The sequence below is a fragment of the Plectrocnemia conspersa genome, unplaced genomic scaffold (assembly GCF_051122295.1).
Source record: "Plectrocnemia conspersa isolate PC_06_02 unplaced genomic scaffold, ASM5112229v1 ptg000003l, whole genome shotgun sequence".
Lineage (NCBI taxonomy): Eukaryota > Metazoa > Arthropoda > Insecta > Trichoptera > Polycentropodidae > Plectrocnemia > Plectrocnemia conspersa.
This window is the reverse complement of record NW_028277167.1, coordinates 21,104,649-21,124,309: the sequence shown is the minus strand read 5'-3', so window position 1 is coordinate 21,124,309 and position 19,661 is coordinate 21,104,649. Positions and strand designations below refer to the sequence as shown.

At 31.5% G+C, this 19,661-nt stretch overlaps 1 protein-coding gene across 1 annotated transcript in view; it reads right to left on the bottom strand.

Moving 5' to 3' along the window:
- NK7.1 (homeobox protein NK7.1) overlaps positions 1-19,661 on the bottom strand; it is a 166,778-nt gene that overhangs the window by 100,291 nt on the left and 46,826 nt on the right. The window contains exon 3 of the mRNA XM_088183219.1: positions 2,290-2,585. Within this exon, the coding sequence (XP_088039345.1) occupies positions 2,290-2,585 (296 nt within the window). The remainder of the gene's footprint in view (positions 1-2,289; positions 2,586-19,661) is intronic.

Genomic DNA, 19,661 nt, shown 5'->3' with positions numbered 1-19,661 from the left:
TTGCCTACATCCATTATATTTTTAAATGTCGTAACATCTACTTCAATAATAGCATCATACTTATTAAATTTGTTTTTTTTAATATGTTTTACTTCTAAATAACATTTGTTTTCTTCTACACATGTGTTTTGTTTCATTATACACTTTTTTAGTTGATCATATTTTAATTCTTCAGAAATTCCAATTATTTTTATTTTTGGTTTCTTTAAATTTCCTACTTTTATATTATATTTATCTCCTAGTTTTTTTACTGCATCTGTCGTAATTTTCGATGCATCTTCTTTACTATCACATGTAATTATTATACCTCCTTTGCTTATTGGTCTTATATTTTGTATTCCAACTTCTAATTCTGTTGGTTTAATTAAATTTTTGCAATCCTTTTTTGTCTGCTCTATATTTTGCAAATTTTTAGGTATAATTATCGCAATATCTTTTCCTTTTTTTACGATTTCCGAATAATGTTTCTTTTGCATTTTATTTTTAATAATATTGTTATTTAAATTTAGTTTATCCTTTATATTATAAACATCTTTTCTAACTTCATTTAATAACTCAAATATTGAGTTATTATTTTCATTTTTATTATTTACATCGTCCCTATTAGTTTTTAATACATCTAATAAATGTTTATACATTATATCAAATGTATTAGTTATAATGGTTTTTTTTCTTTTGATAGTATATTACCATTTGATAATAATACATTTAATTTTGTTTTTAATTCATCCATTTCTTTTATTCTATTTTCTGGCGTAATTACGCCCGCTATATTCACGCCGCTATCGGCCATTTTTTTTTATGTAACAATACTAATTATTTCTATCTTATACTATTTATATATTATATTAATCAATCTATTTATACTATTTATTAAATTGTGCTACTTACGCGCAAATATCTGCCGGTTTTCACCTCCAAAGGGGTTGGTTACCACAATCTTGGCTAATTGCACGGCAGACACATGCACATACGATGAACACAAACAACTGTATCATGTTAAATGAATTTAATTTACAACCACTAAAAACATTTGTGAAGTGGTAGATGATACATAAGTTATCCGTCAATGTCATAGATGGTTTTAAAAAAATCGAATGGAAGTTAATCCTAAATGTGGAAGATTAGCAAAGGTAGACGATGATATTCTGCCTGCGGAAATGAAAGAATTTCCTAATGAAATTATCCATCAACTGACCGAGAATCTAAATCAGTGCATAGACACATTAAGAAAATTGGGAAGGTTTGGAGACAACTGTGTAGATTCCACACGAATTGAGCAAAAAACACATTGACGAGTATCCGCATATTCTAAGAACTTCTGGTTCTAGAAGCTGGTTGGATTTTCTTGATCATTTAAAAACCAATGTATTGCACGACAACAATTGTCATAGAAGACTGGTTATCTAAAGGTCAAGTAGCAAAACCTACACCTAAGTCTGGACTCACTGTAAAAAGTTATTTTGTTTGTATCGTGGGATTGAAAATGGATTGCGCATTACGCCTCTTAATAATGACAAAACAATAACAGTAAGAATTCATTGTGATCAGCTGGATAGTTTGAACAAGGAAGTAAAAAAATAGGCCTGCACTTGACAAAAAAGTCAAGTAGTTCTACAACACGATAATGCTCGACCCCATGTGGCGAATTTGAATCTTGATAACATCATTGAACTGGAGGGTTATATCTTATCCACCTTATTCTACAGACCTTGCTTTTTTAGACTACCATTTATTTCGATCGATGCAACACTTTTTAAATAAAATTTATTTCAAAAGTTTGTTTTTGTATAGTTATATGAATAATACATTCATTATAAGTATTATTTTATTTTGTATCAAGTTTCCAGAAACCGAGTAGGTATGCAAATTATCGGAACTATATGTTTCTAATTAAAAATCGCTTTTCAATTTCGATTAAATTTCCTCTATCATTGTAATTATTATTACAATTGTTATGAATTAATAAAAATCAAAAGCGTTTGAACGAACTGATTCCATTTTATAATTAATATACTTCTATATTTCCACCACATTTAACGTAAACAATAAAGATATTATATAACTATATTGCAAATAACATACGTTATCAGCAAATATTCACTTTATTTACAAATTTAATTAATTTCGTTATATTTGCGTTTACCGGAAAATTTTATATAAACATAAATGTTTTCCGGAATCCGCTATCATTATTAAAAAACGCGAAAATATGAAAACGGTATCTTAATATGCATTAAAAATGCATCATTGGTTTATTCCGTGCTAACAAATAAATTTGACACTAACCTGAGTTTCCGTGACGTTCAACAGTTTGGCCATGTCGGTCCTCTCGCTGGAGGATAGGTACTTCTTAACTTCGAACAGTTTCTCCAATTCGAAGATCTGTCTTCCGGTGAACGTGGTCCTTGCTTTCTTTTTCTTCTTGCCGTCGCACTCAGCTTCAGAAGAGTCTCTCGAGGCATCTTCCCCACTAACCTCCAAAGAAGTTTGGGAAGGAATCTGGATCAAGTTGGGAATTCCCGGAGACGCTCGTATAGTCGGTGATTCGGTCGACTTTTTTCGTTTCACCGTTTTTGTCGGTTCTGTAACAGATAAAGAAAAACGTTATATAGATTTGATCAATTGGAACGAAGAAACACATCAATGGTGTGTATTTTAAAACATTTTGCTTTATGAATATGTATCTATTGCGGTCGACTATGCAGGATGCGGTTTCGAAATTGTTTTTCGTCGAATGATATTAATTTAACTTATCCATATCTAATTTGTGCCATTATCACAATAGGTTTTTTATAAAAATATTTTATTGATAAACTTTGCCTGCAATTTTGATATAAACAATAACTCAATAACAGGCGTATTTTCATATTGAATGCATATTTTTATATAAAACCACAAACTATTATACAAATAAATATTTATAAATAAAATTATTAAATATTCTTTATATTATATATTTTTAGTCAAATGCCTTAAAATTATTTTATTAATTTATAAAACGTAAAACATTTTTATCGTCGTTTTTTTATAAATGTAAAATAAATGATTGCGTATATTTACCTATGTTCATTAAACGGTATCCATTAACAGTTTTAAAGCACTTGACAAACGCAATGAACAAGTACACTAAAACGGGTATTGACGTATATACAACGGAATCATATTTCATAAAATTACGGTGTTGTCGATTTTCGAATCATCGTTAAGCTAATACAATTTAAAAGGATCATTATTAGACAATAAAATTTAGTATGTTTCTGCCATCAAATCATCGCATTGTTTAAACAATTGTTTGTTAGTATTTATAAACAACAACAAAAATATTGTACTGAATCACTACCTCTCAGAACATCATTTAGAAACTGTTTTCAGATATTTAAGTTAGAAACTTGATCTCGAAAAACCATCTTGAAAAGATCAAGAAGATCAGCTTTCGAGCAGCTAAGAGTTCAATCTGATCTTTGAGACAACTTGAAGCAGTATTAACGAGAACAGATACGCATATACATATAAGTTTTAAAATAAAAGGCAAGCCATACAAAATAATAAGAGATTCGTAACCTTTGCTAAATACTATATATGTATTTAGTTATTTTTAGAATTAGCGATTTCGATGACCAGTCAGAGACACTTTACAATATCCAGAGCACGTTGTAGAGTGTGGAAAGTTTTTAATTTTTGACATGTTGTCGGCTGCCACAAGACAAATGTGTGACATTGTGTTACACGATTGACTCACATAATAAAACACGAGTAGCACCACTCTAAGACGAGTGAGATAAATTGGTACCGGGTTAATCCGTCGACGAAAAAGTGAAGAAACCGCATCCACCGCAAGAAAACAGGATTTCCGATTCTCATAGTGTCTTGTATCTGTCACTTTGATGTTTTCAAGTTTATCGTTCTGACACCGTGTAGCTCTAAATTTAATACAATACTATAATCTATTACATGTGTATGGTGAGATATGGTAGACATAACACGAACGAATGTGGTTAGACGATTTAGTTATGAGAAACTTTTTTGTTAAATTTATTGCTATTAATAATATTATAGAATTAAATAAGCTAATTTATATTTTAGGTTGAAAAAATGATTTCAAAGTTCATAATCTGCACACGTAGATAAGGGAAAAAAAAACCGACGACGTGCCTCGGAAGATTTTAATTAGGGCGAAGGTAATTTGAAAGCACAAGAAAAATCATACGAGCTATTCGTCACGTACATCGTATTTCAGATGAAAAATAGCTTCGAAGAAAAGAGGCTCCAAAACAAGTGTATTCATAATTACGTACGATTGTTACCACGACAATGACGTTAAGGCAATTGGGGCAAATTTAACCACATGCTTGTTTGATATTTGATATACGACTTCTGACTAAAGCAGTGTATTGTATAATAATAATGTATCATATTATATAAGCAATTCTAGGAAAATATATGGAGGGTTGATAAACATTGATGTAAAAGCATTTCTTGAAAAATGTTCCCGTAATTGCGTTCAACCATTTCGTGGTAATTTATAGATTCTATATACATAATTAATTAATTATTCCAAGGTAATTTATTTTATATTATAATTATTATTAGCGATATTTCAATAATCTTTAAACTTCATTAGCGTTAGTAAAGTTTAATTAATGTTTAACTTGTATCCTTTATATTGTATTTAAATATAAAAAATACAATAATGGTTATGAATAGTGTATTCTAATTTGATATTCTTAATAACATAAATCCTATATAAATGCATATTAAATATTTTGAAATGTAGCACATTTACATCTTAATAAAGGCAAATTTAATATAAGATTGATACAATTAAACGCAAACTGATATGATATATCAATCAAGTTTACATAAAGACATAATTATACGGCTTAACTACTCTGATGTATAATATGTTATGGTATTATCAATTATATAATAATCTGCATAGAGAAGATCTGCGATGAATTATGATGCACTATTAGGAGAGAGAATGTTTGAGCGTTACTAACTAATTAGTAAATGGTATAAATCCAGCAGATGGTCTCTCGCCATATGCACGAACAATTACATTATCAAATAATATATTACGTTATTATCTGACGCTTAAGTTGATTTAATTTGATTCGATTTAACACTTTAATTTGTATTTATAGATTGTGGTGTATTGAAAAAATATTTCGTAATTAAAGTTTAATGGAGTAACGGTGTCGAAGCGAATTTAACGACCATTAGTTTTGGAACGAGCATGGAAGCCGAGTATGATTAAACTCTTTGGTCTCATAAATTTTAATGCTCTTGTCACTTGTCCCGTTGACGTTCTAATGCTACGTCGTACCCTTTCTCAGGACATGGGATTGTCCGTTTGCCAAAATGTCTCGTAGTCTCGAACTTCGCCAGCGGCTGACAAAATCAAACAAATCTACTAGTCGCTACAGTTCGAGTGCTCAAATTACAGACAACCTATGTGATATAGGTATGTGTTGTTGAAACAGACACGAAACAATTCAACAGTAATTAAATATTAGGTACACTTGCGCCGTAGATCGTTACACAAATTAATTAAACAAATTAAGTTATGAACATGTTTTTCATGACATATAAATTGTATATTTATTTTTGTATTACTTGTTACAAAAACAAGTATTATATATTTCGATGAACTTAAATGAAAGATTCTTACTCCATAATTATTAACTCTTTAAGAATAATCAAAATACCGTTTTAATACATATATGATAGTCTTTATGAGCTAAAATATCTCACTATCACAGTATTTTTGATGCCTATTATATACGACCTAACTCAATTTTAATTAATCATCATCACAATATTCATTAATGGGATTAGAAAAATCTAGGTACAGGCGGCCCTCGACTTTCAAACGTTCGACTTTCGCACAATTTGCTATTTCGCATATTTAAAAAAAATTATAAACATGAATGAGAAACGGAAAAATTTCAGTGTTGATACGAACAAAAAGAAATCAAGGACTCATAAACTTCACACTATTCGAGACAAAGATTGAAATTATTAAACGTTCTGATAGCGGCAAATCTTTTGCTTCAATCGGACGTTCGTATGATACGTTTCCAAAAAAACACGGTAAAAAAAACATGGATGAAATGGAAAAATCTTTGTCATCATCGATAGATGACCAACATCAAAAAGATGTCCCTCTGAGTATTTCAATTATTCAAGCAAAAGCTCTTAGCTTGCACAAAGATTGGAAGGATAGATTAAAAAAAAGATTTTAACACGGTTTTTCAAGCAAGTAACGGTTGGTTTTACAATTTTAAAATGAGGTAATTTTTTCATAATATTAAATTTACTGTAGAATCGGCTGATGCGGATAAAGATGCTGCAAAATAATTTATTTCCTAATTATCCAAAATTATTGAAGATGGAAAATATTCCTCTAGGCAAATATTTAATGTAGATGAGACAGGTTTATTTTGGAAAACTCTTTAACAATGAAAAATATGAATTAAGCCTTCTTGACAATCTTGACAATTTTTTAATTATTATGGAAGATTCTGATCCCAATGGAGAACGCATATCTCAAGTGCGTAAGGCGATCAATAAAAACATAGCATGTTATAAAATACTATATGAAGAAAAAAAAAAAAAAAGTGAAAAACAGTTAACTCTTGATAACACCCGCAAACTCCACTTAAACATGTCCCTTAAACTCTTCTTAAACATTTTATATTTACTTGATAAATAAATATTTTATAATACATACAATTTTAAATTTTTTCTACTTCCCTCTACTTTCGAACTATCAACATTCGAACACATTTTCAGGAACCAATTATGTGCGCCTGTATATCAAATCTGTAATAATCAATTGGAAATAAAATAATCACTAATTCTGATCTCCTAGACACGTGACATCCAAACCCGATCTCTCAGGTGAATAGTCAGCGACTTAAACCACTCTATGTATGTATTTAATAATTAACTAAAATATCAAAGTATGACATTCTATGGTAAGTTTTTTGTGTTATTTATATCAGTTTCAGTAATGAGTGAACCTATTTATATAATAGTATATATGTAAAATCACACGCTGGTTAAAAATAGTTAGCAAAAATATATTCAGATTAAAACCTTGATAGTTTCTAAATATATACAATATTGATAAATTGCCTTATATTATATTAATCAGTATTCAGTCTTAATTATCTGTATAATTGGTGTTTATTAAATATTTTTTTATGTATATTATTTGTTTTTATTTTCCAAAATTTGGTATTTTTCATAATAAAATATGGTAGAATTGATTTTTACCATATGAATTATTCTATTATTTTAAAGCACTAATCCAAGCTGTATAAATAGTTAAGAAGAAATGTGACATACAAGTTTCTGCGAAAAAAGAAAGGCGCTGAGATACAATAACGGATAATCACCAAATATCCTCTTATAAAGGTATTTCAAAAATATTTTTTTTTTACTAAGAGGGAGTTTTGGTTGTTAAAGAATTTTAAGTCATAGATTTCGATTTAAGAATGCTGCAAACTAAAGATTCATATAGGACATGAATAACTGACGGATCGTCAAAGTGAAATGCGTTCCTCATAACAAAGTCGAGCATCTTGGAAGATTTATCGCAGACGTCGTTTATGCGTAAAGAGAACCTTCCCTTGCTCTCCAAAGTGATACGGAGATCTTTAGTGGAAGTTTCTCTAGCCAAAATGTTTTCACTGAGATCGTAGGAATAATCTGACGGCAAGCGGAACAGAAAATATATTTAGCAAATATACCTGTTTAACATCGTTGTATTTCTACCACGCTGAATTGCTTTGACCTAACGCCTGCTACATTTTACAATATTAATTAAATTAAATTTATAAACCATATAAATATTTTACATTTTTACTACGAGCCGCCACTGTCATGCACCCCAGTCAACGGCTAGCTGTTACATTGCTGTTAATTCCACCGTTCGCGTCGAATAATAATTTCCATCGCATTCATTACATTCATACCTCATTAACGGTAGGTTATTGATCACGCTGTTGTTTGTGTATCGAAAGCTATTGTGCACACGTTTGTTTTGAAAATGCAATAACATGACGAGCTTTGAATGCCCAACGATTCGTTCGTGTGTCGGGTTTGAGTATCGAACCCGTCTCTCCCCGGGGATACGCGAGCACTCAGCAAACATTGTGCGCAAGTTTGATTTGTTGAACGTTGGCACTTAGCTTAATACATTAATGGACGTTTTTGCCAGCCCTTTGCCAAAAATGGCCGAGAGAAAAAATAAGAGTGGCGATGTTCGATCTGGCGGCGGTGGGATTTGGCCAAAAATCCGTCTTATTTCCAGACGTCTCCGGATAAGAAAACGGAAGTGATGGAGAAACGAGGGTGGCAAAGGGCTTTCAGAGGGTTGTGCTATTTAAATCTGCTATGTATTTAGCTATATATTTTATTGATAATCGTTACAATAAGTAATATAAAAGATACATTATGAGTCTAGCAATAAAAAAAATAGTTTCTTTTACAGACAATATTTGTATCTACATTGATGCAAACATATTCATGTATAATACATTACCTTACCATTTAGTCCAAGTAAAACGATTTATATATAGGCCATACGAAAATAATACCACGAAAAACCTTTGAGCTATCTAATGATCCGCTAATATTATTTAATACTACTTATAAAATTAAGTCATAAATATCTCATATAAAAAAAAATATATTTCCATAGCTTTCCGTTTCAGAAACAAAGGTATACAAATTTTTTTCATGTCCTATTATTTTATTTTGAGTGACTAAAATACAATAATAAATAAAAAAATAATTAAATGAAGTATTAATACACAAGTTTGACTTGTACGAATTCAGGAAAGCAAGTACAACGACAACACAAAATAATTTGCGAAATTCGTGCAATTCCGGGCGTAGTACGCTAACGCTGACGGCGTGGAAGCGAAGTCAAGAATTATAAATACAATTCAGCATTAGCATAAAGGGTAGATCTGTGCCGCCACCCCCTGCGTCTGGAAGACGAGAGCTGTCATCCATCACGAGGGGCGAAGAAAACATCTCCCCGAGAGACCGGCCAGACACTCTTTACCCGAAAACGAGGGGGGTGCCGAAATTTGCAAACGTTTAAAAGTAATTTAAAACTGTCTAATATTAAACGGGGTGTGTATTTGCTGCTGTGTCAGAGCTTTTGTAAATCTATTATGTAATGTTGAATTTACCTGTTACATACAATATTTCTAAGCTTAAAAAATATGCCCTATATATTTTTTTACTATTTATTGTATGTATATTTAATATACTAAACACACAAAAATGGAAATATAGTTGCAGTCATTTTTTATTATTTTTTATTATTGTGTGGCGACCACACGAATAGGTCAATTTAAAACAGCAATTGTCTCATTGTTAATGACCGTGACCAAAAACGTTCATGCATTAACAGTGAGACAAATATCATGGCACAAGAGGGATTTCTTTTGACCACACAACACGAGTCATTAAGAGAATCCCTTTTGTGACAAAACGGACCCAATAAATCACCACATTGCAAACCCTTTCCGAAGAATTTGAAAGTCTGGACAAGCAAAAACTCGCTTTCGAAAAGGCGCATCCAATTTCTCGAGTTCTACGAAGCGACTGCAGCGATTAGCTAGGAGATCGATACACAATCGCGATTATCCAGCAACGTGCAACCCCTAAAGGATATAAGCCCGGACTTTTATTATATTATATTGGCAGACGATCGGAGGCACTATACGAGACGGTTTGAGGCAAGAGACGGGCAGAGACGAGCAGGCAGCCAACGACGCAAACGAAACACCCAACCAGAGAGAGAAGATCTACCAGCAGCCATCCGGAGAAATCATCCACGCGCCCTCATCGACAGACCAGAAAATCACTCCTGGAACTCCCGAACCACTCGCCGCACACAGCCATAAGAGCCCTGAGACATCACCACCTGCGCCACCTTCACCGCAGTTGGAAGAAACGTCACGCCGTAATCGTCCATTTGTCAGATGTAAATATAACTAAATAAAAAGTCCATCTAGATTCACACAAGAGTCTCAGTGGCCGCGAGGTCAACCACCCGTTGGGCTACACCCCCCCCCCCTCTAAACATGTATATTATAGTATTTAAGAAATAACGATATCAAGAGCATTGTAAAAGCTAGTTTTGTTATCTCGTAACATAAAGATATATTTCTGTCTTAGTAACGATATGAAGATATACATTTGTCTTAGTGATTAACAATGTATGCTGGGAATTGCAGATATACTTTTTTTATAAACGTTAAAACAATTTAAAATATTTCACTATGAAGAAATTGAGTTTCAGAGAAAATCAATGAAATTGCAGCTAACATAGGTGAACATCTTGAATTAAAATGGCAACATTCTCGGATTTTTTCAATTGCAGATTTTAGTGGACTATTTATTCATGCTTGCGAAAATAATATTACTGTGGCTTAAAAACTGCTTGATATTGTCTCTCTGCGTAATAATTACTATTACAGGCAAAGATTATTTTAAAAATGTATGCGAGTTTTTAGTAAAATATAAATCCAAAACTAAGGTGTGTTGAAACATAAATAAAATTATTTATAATTATATTTACATTTAAAGCTGCCAATTTGTAATATTAAATTAAGATTAAACCTGATCACTACAATAATATTTTTTATTTGATATAAAATATAATAAATGGAGCAACTGTGCTCATTTACTTTTGTCCTGCGCGGCATTGTCTTGCTCGACAATGTTCTGAGCGGCTTTGTCAGCACGGAAATGTCTTGCGTTGCTTTGTCGGGATACCGTCCTTACTAATTGTAGACTAAAGCAAATCTTAGTTTTTAAAATATATTAAATATATTTTATATAATATATCATTACTAATTAATCAAATTTTGAGATATAGTATTCATATGCAGCATAGCGATTTAATACACGTCTGTGATTCAGAATAAAGCTTCTATCTATCTTGATGCCAAAACGTTGTTCTACGTTATTTATGGTGTTTTTATTATATTTCCCTTGTCTCAATGCATCGAGAAGATTGCCATAAAATTCGTATCTAACACAGCGAAACTTAAATTGCATTGAAATTGGATATTTATTTTCTATATCAAAGCTAATCGATATACAATGTATAATATAAGTATATTCATTGATGTATTAAATATTATTTTTGATCTTAGCCCACATATCACGAAGCGACTTTAGAATTCCCCGTTAACTTTATAAATACGACAACTATCAATCACCGTCAACAATCCGTCACTGGTTGCAGAGTTGTGAACGCAATCTGAGAATTAATCAAAGAGTCTCATTATGCGTCAAAATTAGTCGCATTTAACCTGATTTTCCAAACTATTACAAAAGCTTGTGATACCGTTTCGAAAAAAATGGATTAATAAATCATTTAGACGTTTTATAATTAGCTGCGCCGAAAGATGGACGGTTAAGTGATTTGAAAGAAAAACAAATATGCTTTGGACGGATTTTGACGAAAGGCGTCGCGTTTAAATTTAGAGCTTTCAAAGCTCACGAGCCAAGGGTACTTTACTGGCGAGTATTGTATACTACAAAACGACAATGACAGTATATGAGTTGATGGCGTGAATAATTTATCTGGCGTCGATTAACAATTTAATTCAATCAAGCACATTATTATAAATAAATAGAGGAATTACTAATAAAATACTAGTTGCATGTATATTTTATAATAAATAACTTTTTTATATACATTTTCATATGTACGCTGATATAAATATAGCGCTGAAGTTTTTCATAAATGTATGTATATCATCAGTTAATAAAAACAATAGTAATACGATTAACAAACCGAAATAACGCAGTCATTCGAACGTATCGTTCATTTTAAGAAGCTTCTTATCTCTGATGTGATTTCAAATTGCGTGTCTTATATTTGGATAACCAAAATATAAGATCTTTTATTCGCGACCGTTCCAATTTTGATCCAATGTACAAACTCTCGCTTCGCTGGAGTGAATCAGCATCAGGTAGACTCGAGTTTTAACGTTTCAATGCTGAAAATACACATAGGAGGGTTAATCCCAATGGAGTCGTGTAATAAATACATTATTCGAGGTATCCCGTTTATTTTCAGTTCAGGAAGAGTCGGATTTGACTCGTGGCTTTTTAATGCCCGCGGAATGAGAACAGCAAATCATTAGCGTTCGGCTCAGCTTCCAGCGCCAATTTATCATCTCTATATTATTTTATTATTTCTCTCCCTCTCCCACTCAGTCGCGCTCGGCTAAACGTTTGATTAATTGCATTGACAAATAATGCGGCCCGCGGCCATTTGTAATATAAGATACGAGAAACTCACGATGCACTAGAGATGGAATTACGATGTTAATCGACGCCAGACAAATTATTCGCGGGATCATAAATTTCATATCACGTCATCGTCTTGTTGAACGTTTTGCAATATTAGATTTGATACCCAGCATGATGTCGAAAGCTTTTAGATAATTTGAAAACTAAAAATAATAATTTTAATATTTCCAATTACTCTCATTTGCTATAGGTTTTGACTGATAGAAGTCTAATGAATGAGGCAGAATTCAACTTTGGTGTTAGACGGTGCATTATCGTGGTGATGCAGCTGATTTTATTTTCACTCATCAATGACATTAATGACGTCGTTATTTTAAGACATGTATATTATGTCTTTTATTTTTTAACGTAAAGAGCGTAAACATATTGTAAATCAATTAAAAAAAAATCTTTTATCAAAACGCAATTTGTCTAACAGCTTACATTCTACGTTCAGTTTAAATTCGATTAAAATAGTGAAGTACCCATATACACTTTTTTTATGTATCTAATTTATATAAAGATTTTTTTATATATTTAGTTGACATATAATGCCAGAATCAAGAAATATTTCAAATACTTTTTTGTTTTGAGTCTAAAGGGGTGTAAATTTTCAGCCAAATAGATTCCAGAAAAGCTGGTAGCAGTTTATTTTTTAAAATATATAGAGAAATGTAGATGACGCTAACAGGCGGTAAAGTTAAAATGGCAGTACTTGGAGATCGGAGAGTCATCGCTGAAGCTTTGAGTTAAATTATTGACGGCTGTGATTTCTTGTAGCAGCTGGTGGTGTGATTATGCTGGATGATCCGGTGATGTGTCTCGTGCTGTGACTTTGTGGCGTCTCTTACCACGTTTTTGCTCGTCTCTGCTGCATCTCTTCTCACATATTATATTGCTAGCTCGAGATAGCACTGGCGAATCGCAGATGAAGATGTTTGCGGGCCAATTGCATCGCTTCTTAGGCACACCCATGAAATGACTTAACGCCTTAAATAAGTAACGGTCCAGAGGATCACTTCAGCGATCGGTTACTGTTTCTCGCGCATCTTTTCCAAACAAAGAGTAGTTTTTCTGGTACTGATGGTTATCGCCTCGGAACGGATGTACAATATTTCAAATTATACAGATGGCCACTTAAGCGATCGGTGAACAAAGGGTTAAATAACAATAGTAATAAGCGCAGGGTAGAATGTATTGTATAACGCGCATCCTTTCCAAACAATGAGGAAATCCTTCAAAGAGGAACTTCTTTAGTGGACGATAATTTTTATTTTTACATGTGTTTTAATGTTAAAAAATAGATTAAAGTCCGATAGAGCTAAATACAGCGAATATAGAAGATGTGGTATAAAGTTATGTTTTCAAATATTCGTAATTTTTAACTTGTATAGAATATTGAATAGTAAATGATTAAATATACAAATATTTAGGTATATACTTGAAGTTATAAATACAAGTTCATACACACAAAATTATATGCTATAAAAAACAATATAAGGTAATGAGGCTAATGAAACTAAAAATAATCAAGTGTTACAAATTGTAAATCAGTACGAAGCTTAACTATAAATGCTGAAAAAATATTATACTCCATAATAAATTACCTGAAATTTATCATTATTCGTATTTATTTAGAAGAGATCAAATATTCAATACTAACCATTGAGAAAGTCTACAAATGCAAAATATTATCTCAGAAATATAAGTAATAACTATAATATTTTAGCAATTACAAAGTATTTTTTTTCTTCATTATTTTTTAATACACAATTGTTAAATTTAATTATTATAAGGAATTAAAAATTATTGCACTACAAATATGAAGAATAAATATTCATGCAATAGTCAAAAACCGGGCAATAGTCAAAAAGTCTCTAGTATCGATTCAAAGTTACACTGACAAATTTCAGCCATCAAGTTGATTGCTGATTTTTTTTTTATTGTTTTGAAAACAAGTTAAAGTAGTGTTATATATGTTTTTATGGCTTGACCTTCAGCAAGGTAATGACATCAGTAATATTTCATTTATGTCTTATAAAACAGAGGCTAACCATTATTCCTATTCCAATATTTTGACTGTTACATTTTTATTAGTATAAATAGTGGGTCTCGATGAAGCTCACCGATACCATAAATTTCATGTAATTTTGCGTGTCATTGATGAATCCTGTTATTGTCAAGGTTTCGGGAAGGATAATTCCAGCTTTCAGATTTATTGATAAACTTTATAGACACACCATAAAATAGTTTGTTATCTCTAGGAACTAGCAGTAACCTGTTCGAGCTTTAAAGATCGAAATAATCGGTGTCCTCTCGGACTAACATGTAAATCTTCTAGAATAAAGGACATATTGTTAAAAATAAATAAAGATACAATGAGATGTTATTTCGTCTTAGAATAACTATGAAAAATTTTGATAGTTAAGCAAAAATCCGTTACTGAGTAAATAACGGGACCCTAACATAAGCTACATATGTGCTTATGCTTCTAAAATATATAGATATAACACCAGTTGCGTTGCGTTAGTATACTATATATATAGGAATATAACAGTAATAAAAAATAGCAACTGCAAGACGAAGGAGCATATCAGACGACGTTGGAAAATGAAAATTATTCTGATTAACCGAGAAAAGTTGATAAATCCACATTGCATGAACTTTTAATATTCTTTGCTCATTGCTCAAAATGTTTTGAACCAGATATGATATATTAATAGTCTCTACTATTTCTCAAAAAATTGCTCTGAAATCATATTTTCTTCAGTGGTAAGAGTTCTTTCATATGTTTAAATTAAGCTGCACATTTTTGGACCATTTTGAAACAAGGACAAGTTTTCTATTTTTTATTTTTGAAGTAGCCAATGAACATGTTTCTTCATAAAATTTCACAAAAATCATAAATCATTGCTAAATATAAAACTGTACAGTGAGACCTACAAGAATTTCACATTACTTCATTACCTCAAATAAATAATTATACGTCTAGTACTACCCTTTCTGTGTCAGAAAGGGTAGTATAGTTTTCAACCTCCCCTCGTTTATGACTATTGGGGGATATTTGTATTCGACTTTTCGACACATACATACATAACATACATGTAACCATATTGCTAAAATCAAATTGTAATATTTAAATGCTTACTTTGTATGTATCTGAAAGTTGGATTCGTGAATGAATCAACAAAAGACGTATTTCGGCTGTTTTTAATGATTTCGCGATTCAATATCCGGTGTTACTGGACAGTTGTCATTCGTTTTCCTTCAGTTTATGCTCTAAATATACATATATTTAAGAGATTATCCGTTTCAACGAGCTTTGTATATAAAGATATGAACAATCATATAGTTTACAAATGTTGCTTTGATTTAGTCCCTGAGAATTAAATAAAACTAATTTATAAAATGTTAAAATAGATTTTACATAAAAGCTAAAATAAAATATCTGTTATTAAAATATCAACCAATATTTAGGCAATGATATGCATTTGTAAATAATTATAGAATATTTTAAGGGCTGCCGCATTATTAGGTATGACCAAGGATGTATATATTCTTACGCCTTTAGCCCTATTAGACGCGCTACGTCATTCCGAGCGTATAATTCATCGTGTGCTCCTTTCCTTTAAGCTCTCTTTGTTCGAATAAAACTCACCCGCGCCGCGGATTCATCGGCAATTAAAGGGTTAATCGTCGGATTCGCGGAAAGCGGTGATTACACGCCTCTTCGCATAACTTTTGTCAGGCTCGACCCGAGAGCTTTTGATGACGTATACATAGGTGTCCCCCGATCGTTCAAGGTAGAATAAGCTCATCTGTCGGGCTGATTAAGGCGAAGCGTGTCCGGTAGACTAATCCGAAACCCGGGGAAGGACTACGGTGGTAATGTGATCAAAGGTTCCGTTAATTCGTGAACGTCGCTCCACCCGAATGCACTCTCAGCTATGAGCTTTATAAAGCACGCGATTATTGCCCCGAACGAGGAGATGCTGCATTGCTGTACTGCAAAGTAGTTTAGAATGACGCGGGCAGCTGGAAACTCGCGGGATGCAATATGTCTTGATTCTCCGCAATGAGCATCCTGTATGATGGTTTTCGCTCGTTTGATCTGAAAATCGGAACCATAATCAAAACAATCTGTTCCGGAGCGCTGCACTTCATAGATCTTTGCACTATTGTACAGGATTGGCAATTTACTACGCGAGTTTATAGTATAAACTCGGGTCAGAAGACTATGGCCCGAGGGCTAAATTTAACCCGCTGCCTATTTTAATCTGGCCCGCGATCTAAGAATATATTTTAAATTTTCAAAATGTGCGCTAAAACAAAACGGACATTCGAGTTAAGGAGTTACGAGATATGACCGCATGTGGTGTTCTTATCGCTTCGCATTTCACTGTGCCATTACGCAGTTATAACTCGACAGCGTCTTCAATGCCCCGTATAACGCTTTTTGCGATATTTTGTTCTCATGTGGATGAGTGTCAATTAAGGATTCTAAAGTCTCGAGATTTTTCATTTCCCGGGAATCGAGATAAAAATTTTTAAAGTTCCGGGAATTCCCGGGAATCAAGATTTTGATTTTTTTTCGTTTCATGTTATGTTAATTTCAATTTTTTTTAAAGAAAATCAATAATAATTTCAGAATATAGGAGTGAGTACTTCATAAATATTTTCCAATACGTGAATGTTCGATTCATTCTGAATATGGCCCATGTCAATCTCAATTAAAGATTATATAGTCATACATAGTTTTTTATTTGGAATTTCTGCACTTTCATTATTTTCAAAGTCACTTTCCTGAATATATTATTCATAGTCGTTGTCCTCTTCATCTGAATTTTCATATGTTTGACATTATTCTCTTTTCGGTATAACACTAAATAAATTGCATGATTTAGGAAAAATTGATTTTCGACTTTCACATCCAATTTTTTTCGTAACGCTAGCTCCACAATGTCACAATATCGGTCTTAAAAATAAATGCAAAATCTTCCAAACGGTTCTCAACAATTCTTCGGATTTCAGAGGAATCACTTCTTCTTGATATGAAGACTAGTCCTAATGTGAAAATATTATTTTCACTATGAACGACGATATTAAAATACATTCTATTTCGTACACTCGTAATTTCGTGAAAAAATAAACGAAGGATATATTAAATAAAATTTAAATCTGAAAGTACCGAGCCCCGGATTATTTTTTTTAATTTCCGGGACAGCAAAAAATCTTTGAATTCCCGGGTTGTCTCGACACAGAGTTCCTAGTGTCAAAGCTTTAAAACAAGCCACTAATGGACTTTGAATGTCATATTTTTAGAAAAAATTGAAGTGTGAAATGTATTGTTATCAAATTAGATGATACACTATTATGCTTATTCTGCGATGACATTATGCCTGTATTAAAACAATACAACATACGTCATCATTATCCAAATAAGTATTCGACACAATATTCACAACAATCAGAAAATCGCACATTTTTTCCACGAAAATAAAGCTGTAGCTATAGTTGGTTCAAGAGTATCTTATTTTTAAACTAAAACAAGAAATTCATTTATCGATGTTTCATATTTAATTATTGCAGTCGAAGAAATGTGTTCAAGTAAAAATATATTTATTTTAATATATTTTTTAGCAAGAACAGATTAGGGCACGTTGCGAGTAACATCAACAGCCAATTAAATAGCAAATCAAATGGTTTCGAGTGGTTTTCTTTGGCCTAACTAATTAATTCTCAAACTTTTTACTCTCGGCGCCCTTGCTAAATATAGATTTTCTCAAGGCACCATATGGCAAATTATAACAAGTGCACTTTGGGAAATAACAAATATTTTATATACTTATAGGTTAAGCTAAAATATTAACCGTAACAGATATTAATTTATTTAACCAATGAGTGTAAAATATTATTTAAATAGACAATAATTTTTATACTGCAAGCAAGATGCTTGATTTATTATTTTATATACCTTTTGATCAGAGACGTATTTCTCAGAATGTCAAAACAAATTAACAGTGGATATATGAGTGACTTTCAGCAAATATAAAGAATGCCGCTTTTATTTGTTTCGACTCTTTCTCGGTCAACTATTAGCAACTAGATAATAAATATAGATAAAAAAAATAATTTCGAAACAAAATAAAAGCGCATAAAGGACCATGGATTTTAAAGCGGCACTAGTCACTCGGGTATTTTGAAAAAAAAATGACAGTATTGTCTTTAAATTGTTTCATTCTTGGAAATTTCTCAAAATTCAAGAATAATTGATACGGTAGTCATTTCGGCTACAACTGTGCTGATTGAATCACAAATTATCTCTAGATGCTTCGTCTATTTCCCATGGGATCAAAAATATGAAAAGAAAAATTTATATTCCCACATTTTTTTGAGAAAATGTTTTATTTTATTAAACAAATTAAGACATTACAGTATTTTCTTAAAAAAAGAGGCAAAAATATTTACGATTCGACCCTTTAGAAAAAAAAAGTGTTGACTCCTGAAGATCGCATTTGATCATATTTGACGTCTGAAGATCGAAGAAACCCTCAGATGGACCAGACATTTTTTTAAAGTTTATTTATTACTACTTAATCACAATATAAGATCTAAATAATAAATACGAATATATATAAATAGAGATATTATTTGTAGGTATTTGAAAGCGAATCAAATTACAAAAAATAAGCAATTACAGGAACATTGTAAAATTACAGATACAAAATACAATTTTTATTAATTAAGATTGACTTTTTTAAAAGAATAGTTTTAATTCAATAATTCAAAATATAATCGCATTATCAATGATGAATTAATTAAACTCGTTGAAATATGATTAGTAAGAGCAAATCTAGTAAAAATACTTGAATAAGCATTGTTAATTTTTGTTTAGTAATTTGGAACAGATCGTTAGCAAAATAATTACTGAGCTTCTAAAATTAAAATAAGCTATAAATTGACATCAATAAATAAATTAACAAAAAATATAAATAAACGTCTTTTCGTTAAGTCGTTTAAGTCCTTCATTGTGATTTTAAATGATACAGGCAAACTTTGAGAATTAAATTATAAATTTTATATGAGTCTAAATTTAATCAATCCTACATAAACAACGCCAAATCACATCAGAACTTTTGAGTGCTCATAATCCGTAATGATCTGAACAATATGTTAAATTTATCACTATATATAATTAGAACAATAAACATTTACACAGTCTAAAGCGATTTTAAGCATCTTTGTCCAATGTTTTGATTGGATCCTCTCATGCACGCGCGTATCGCCCATAAAACACCTAATAATGGTTATTTAATATGATGTAT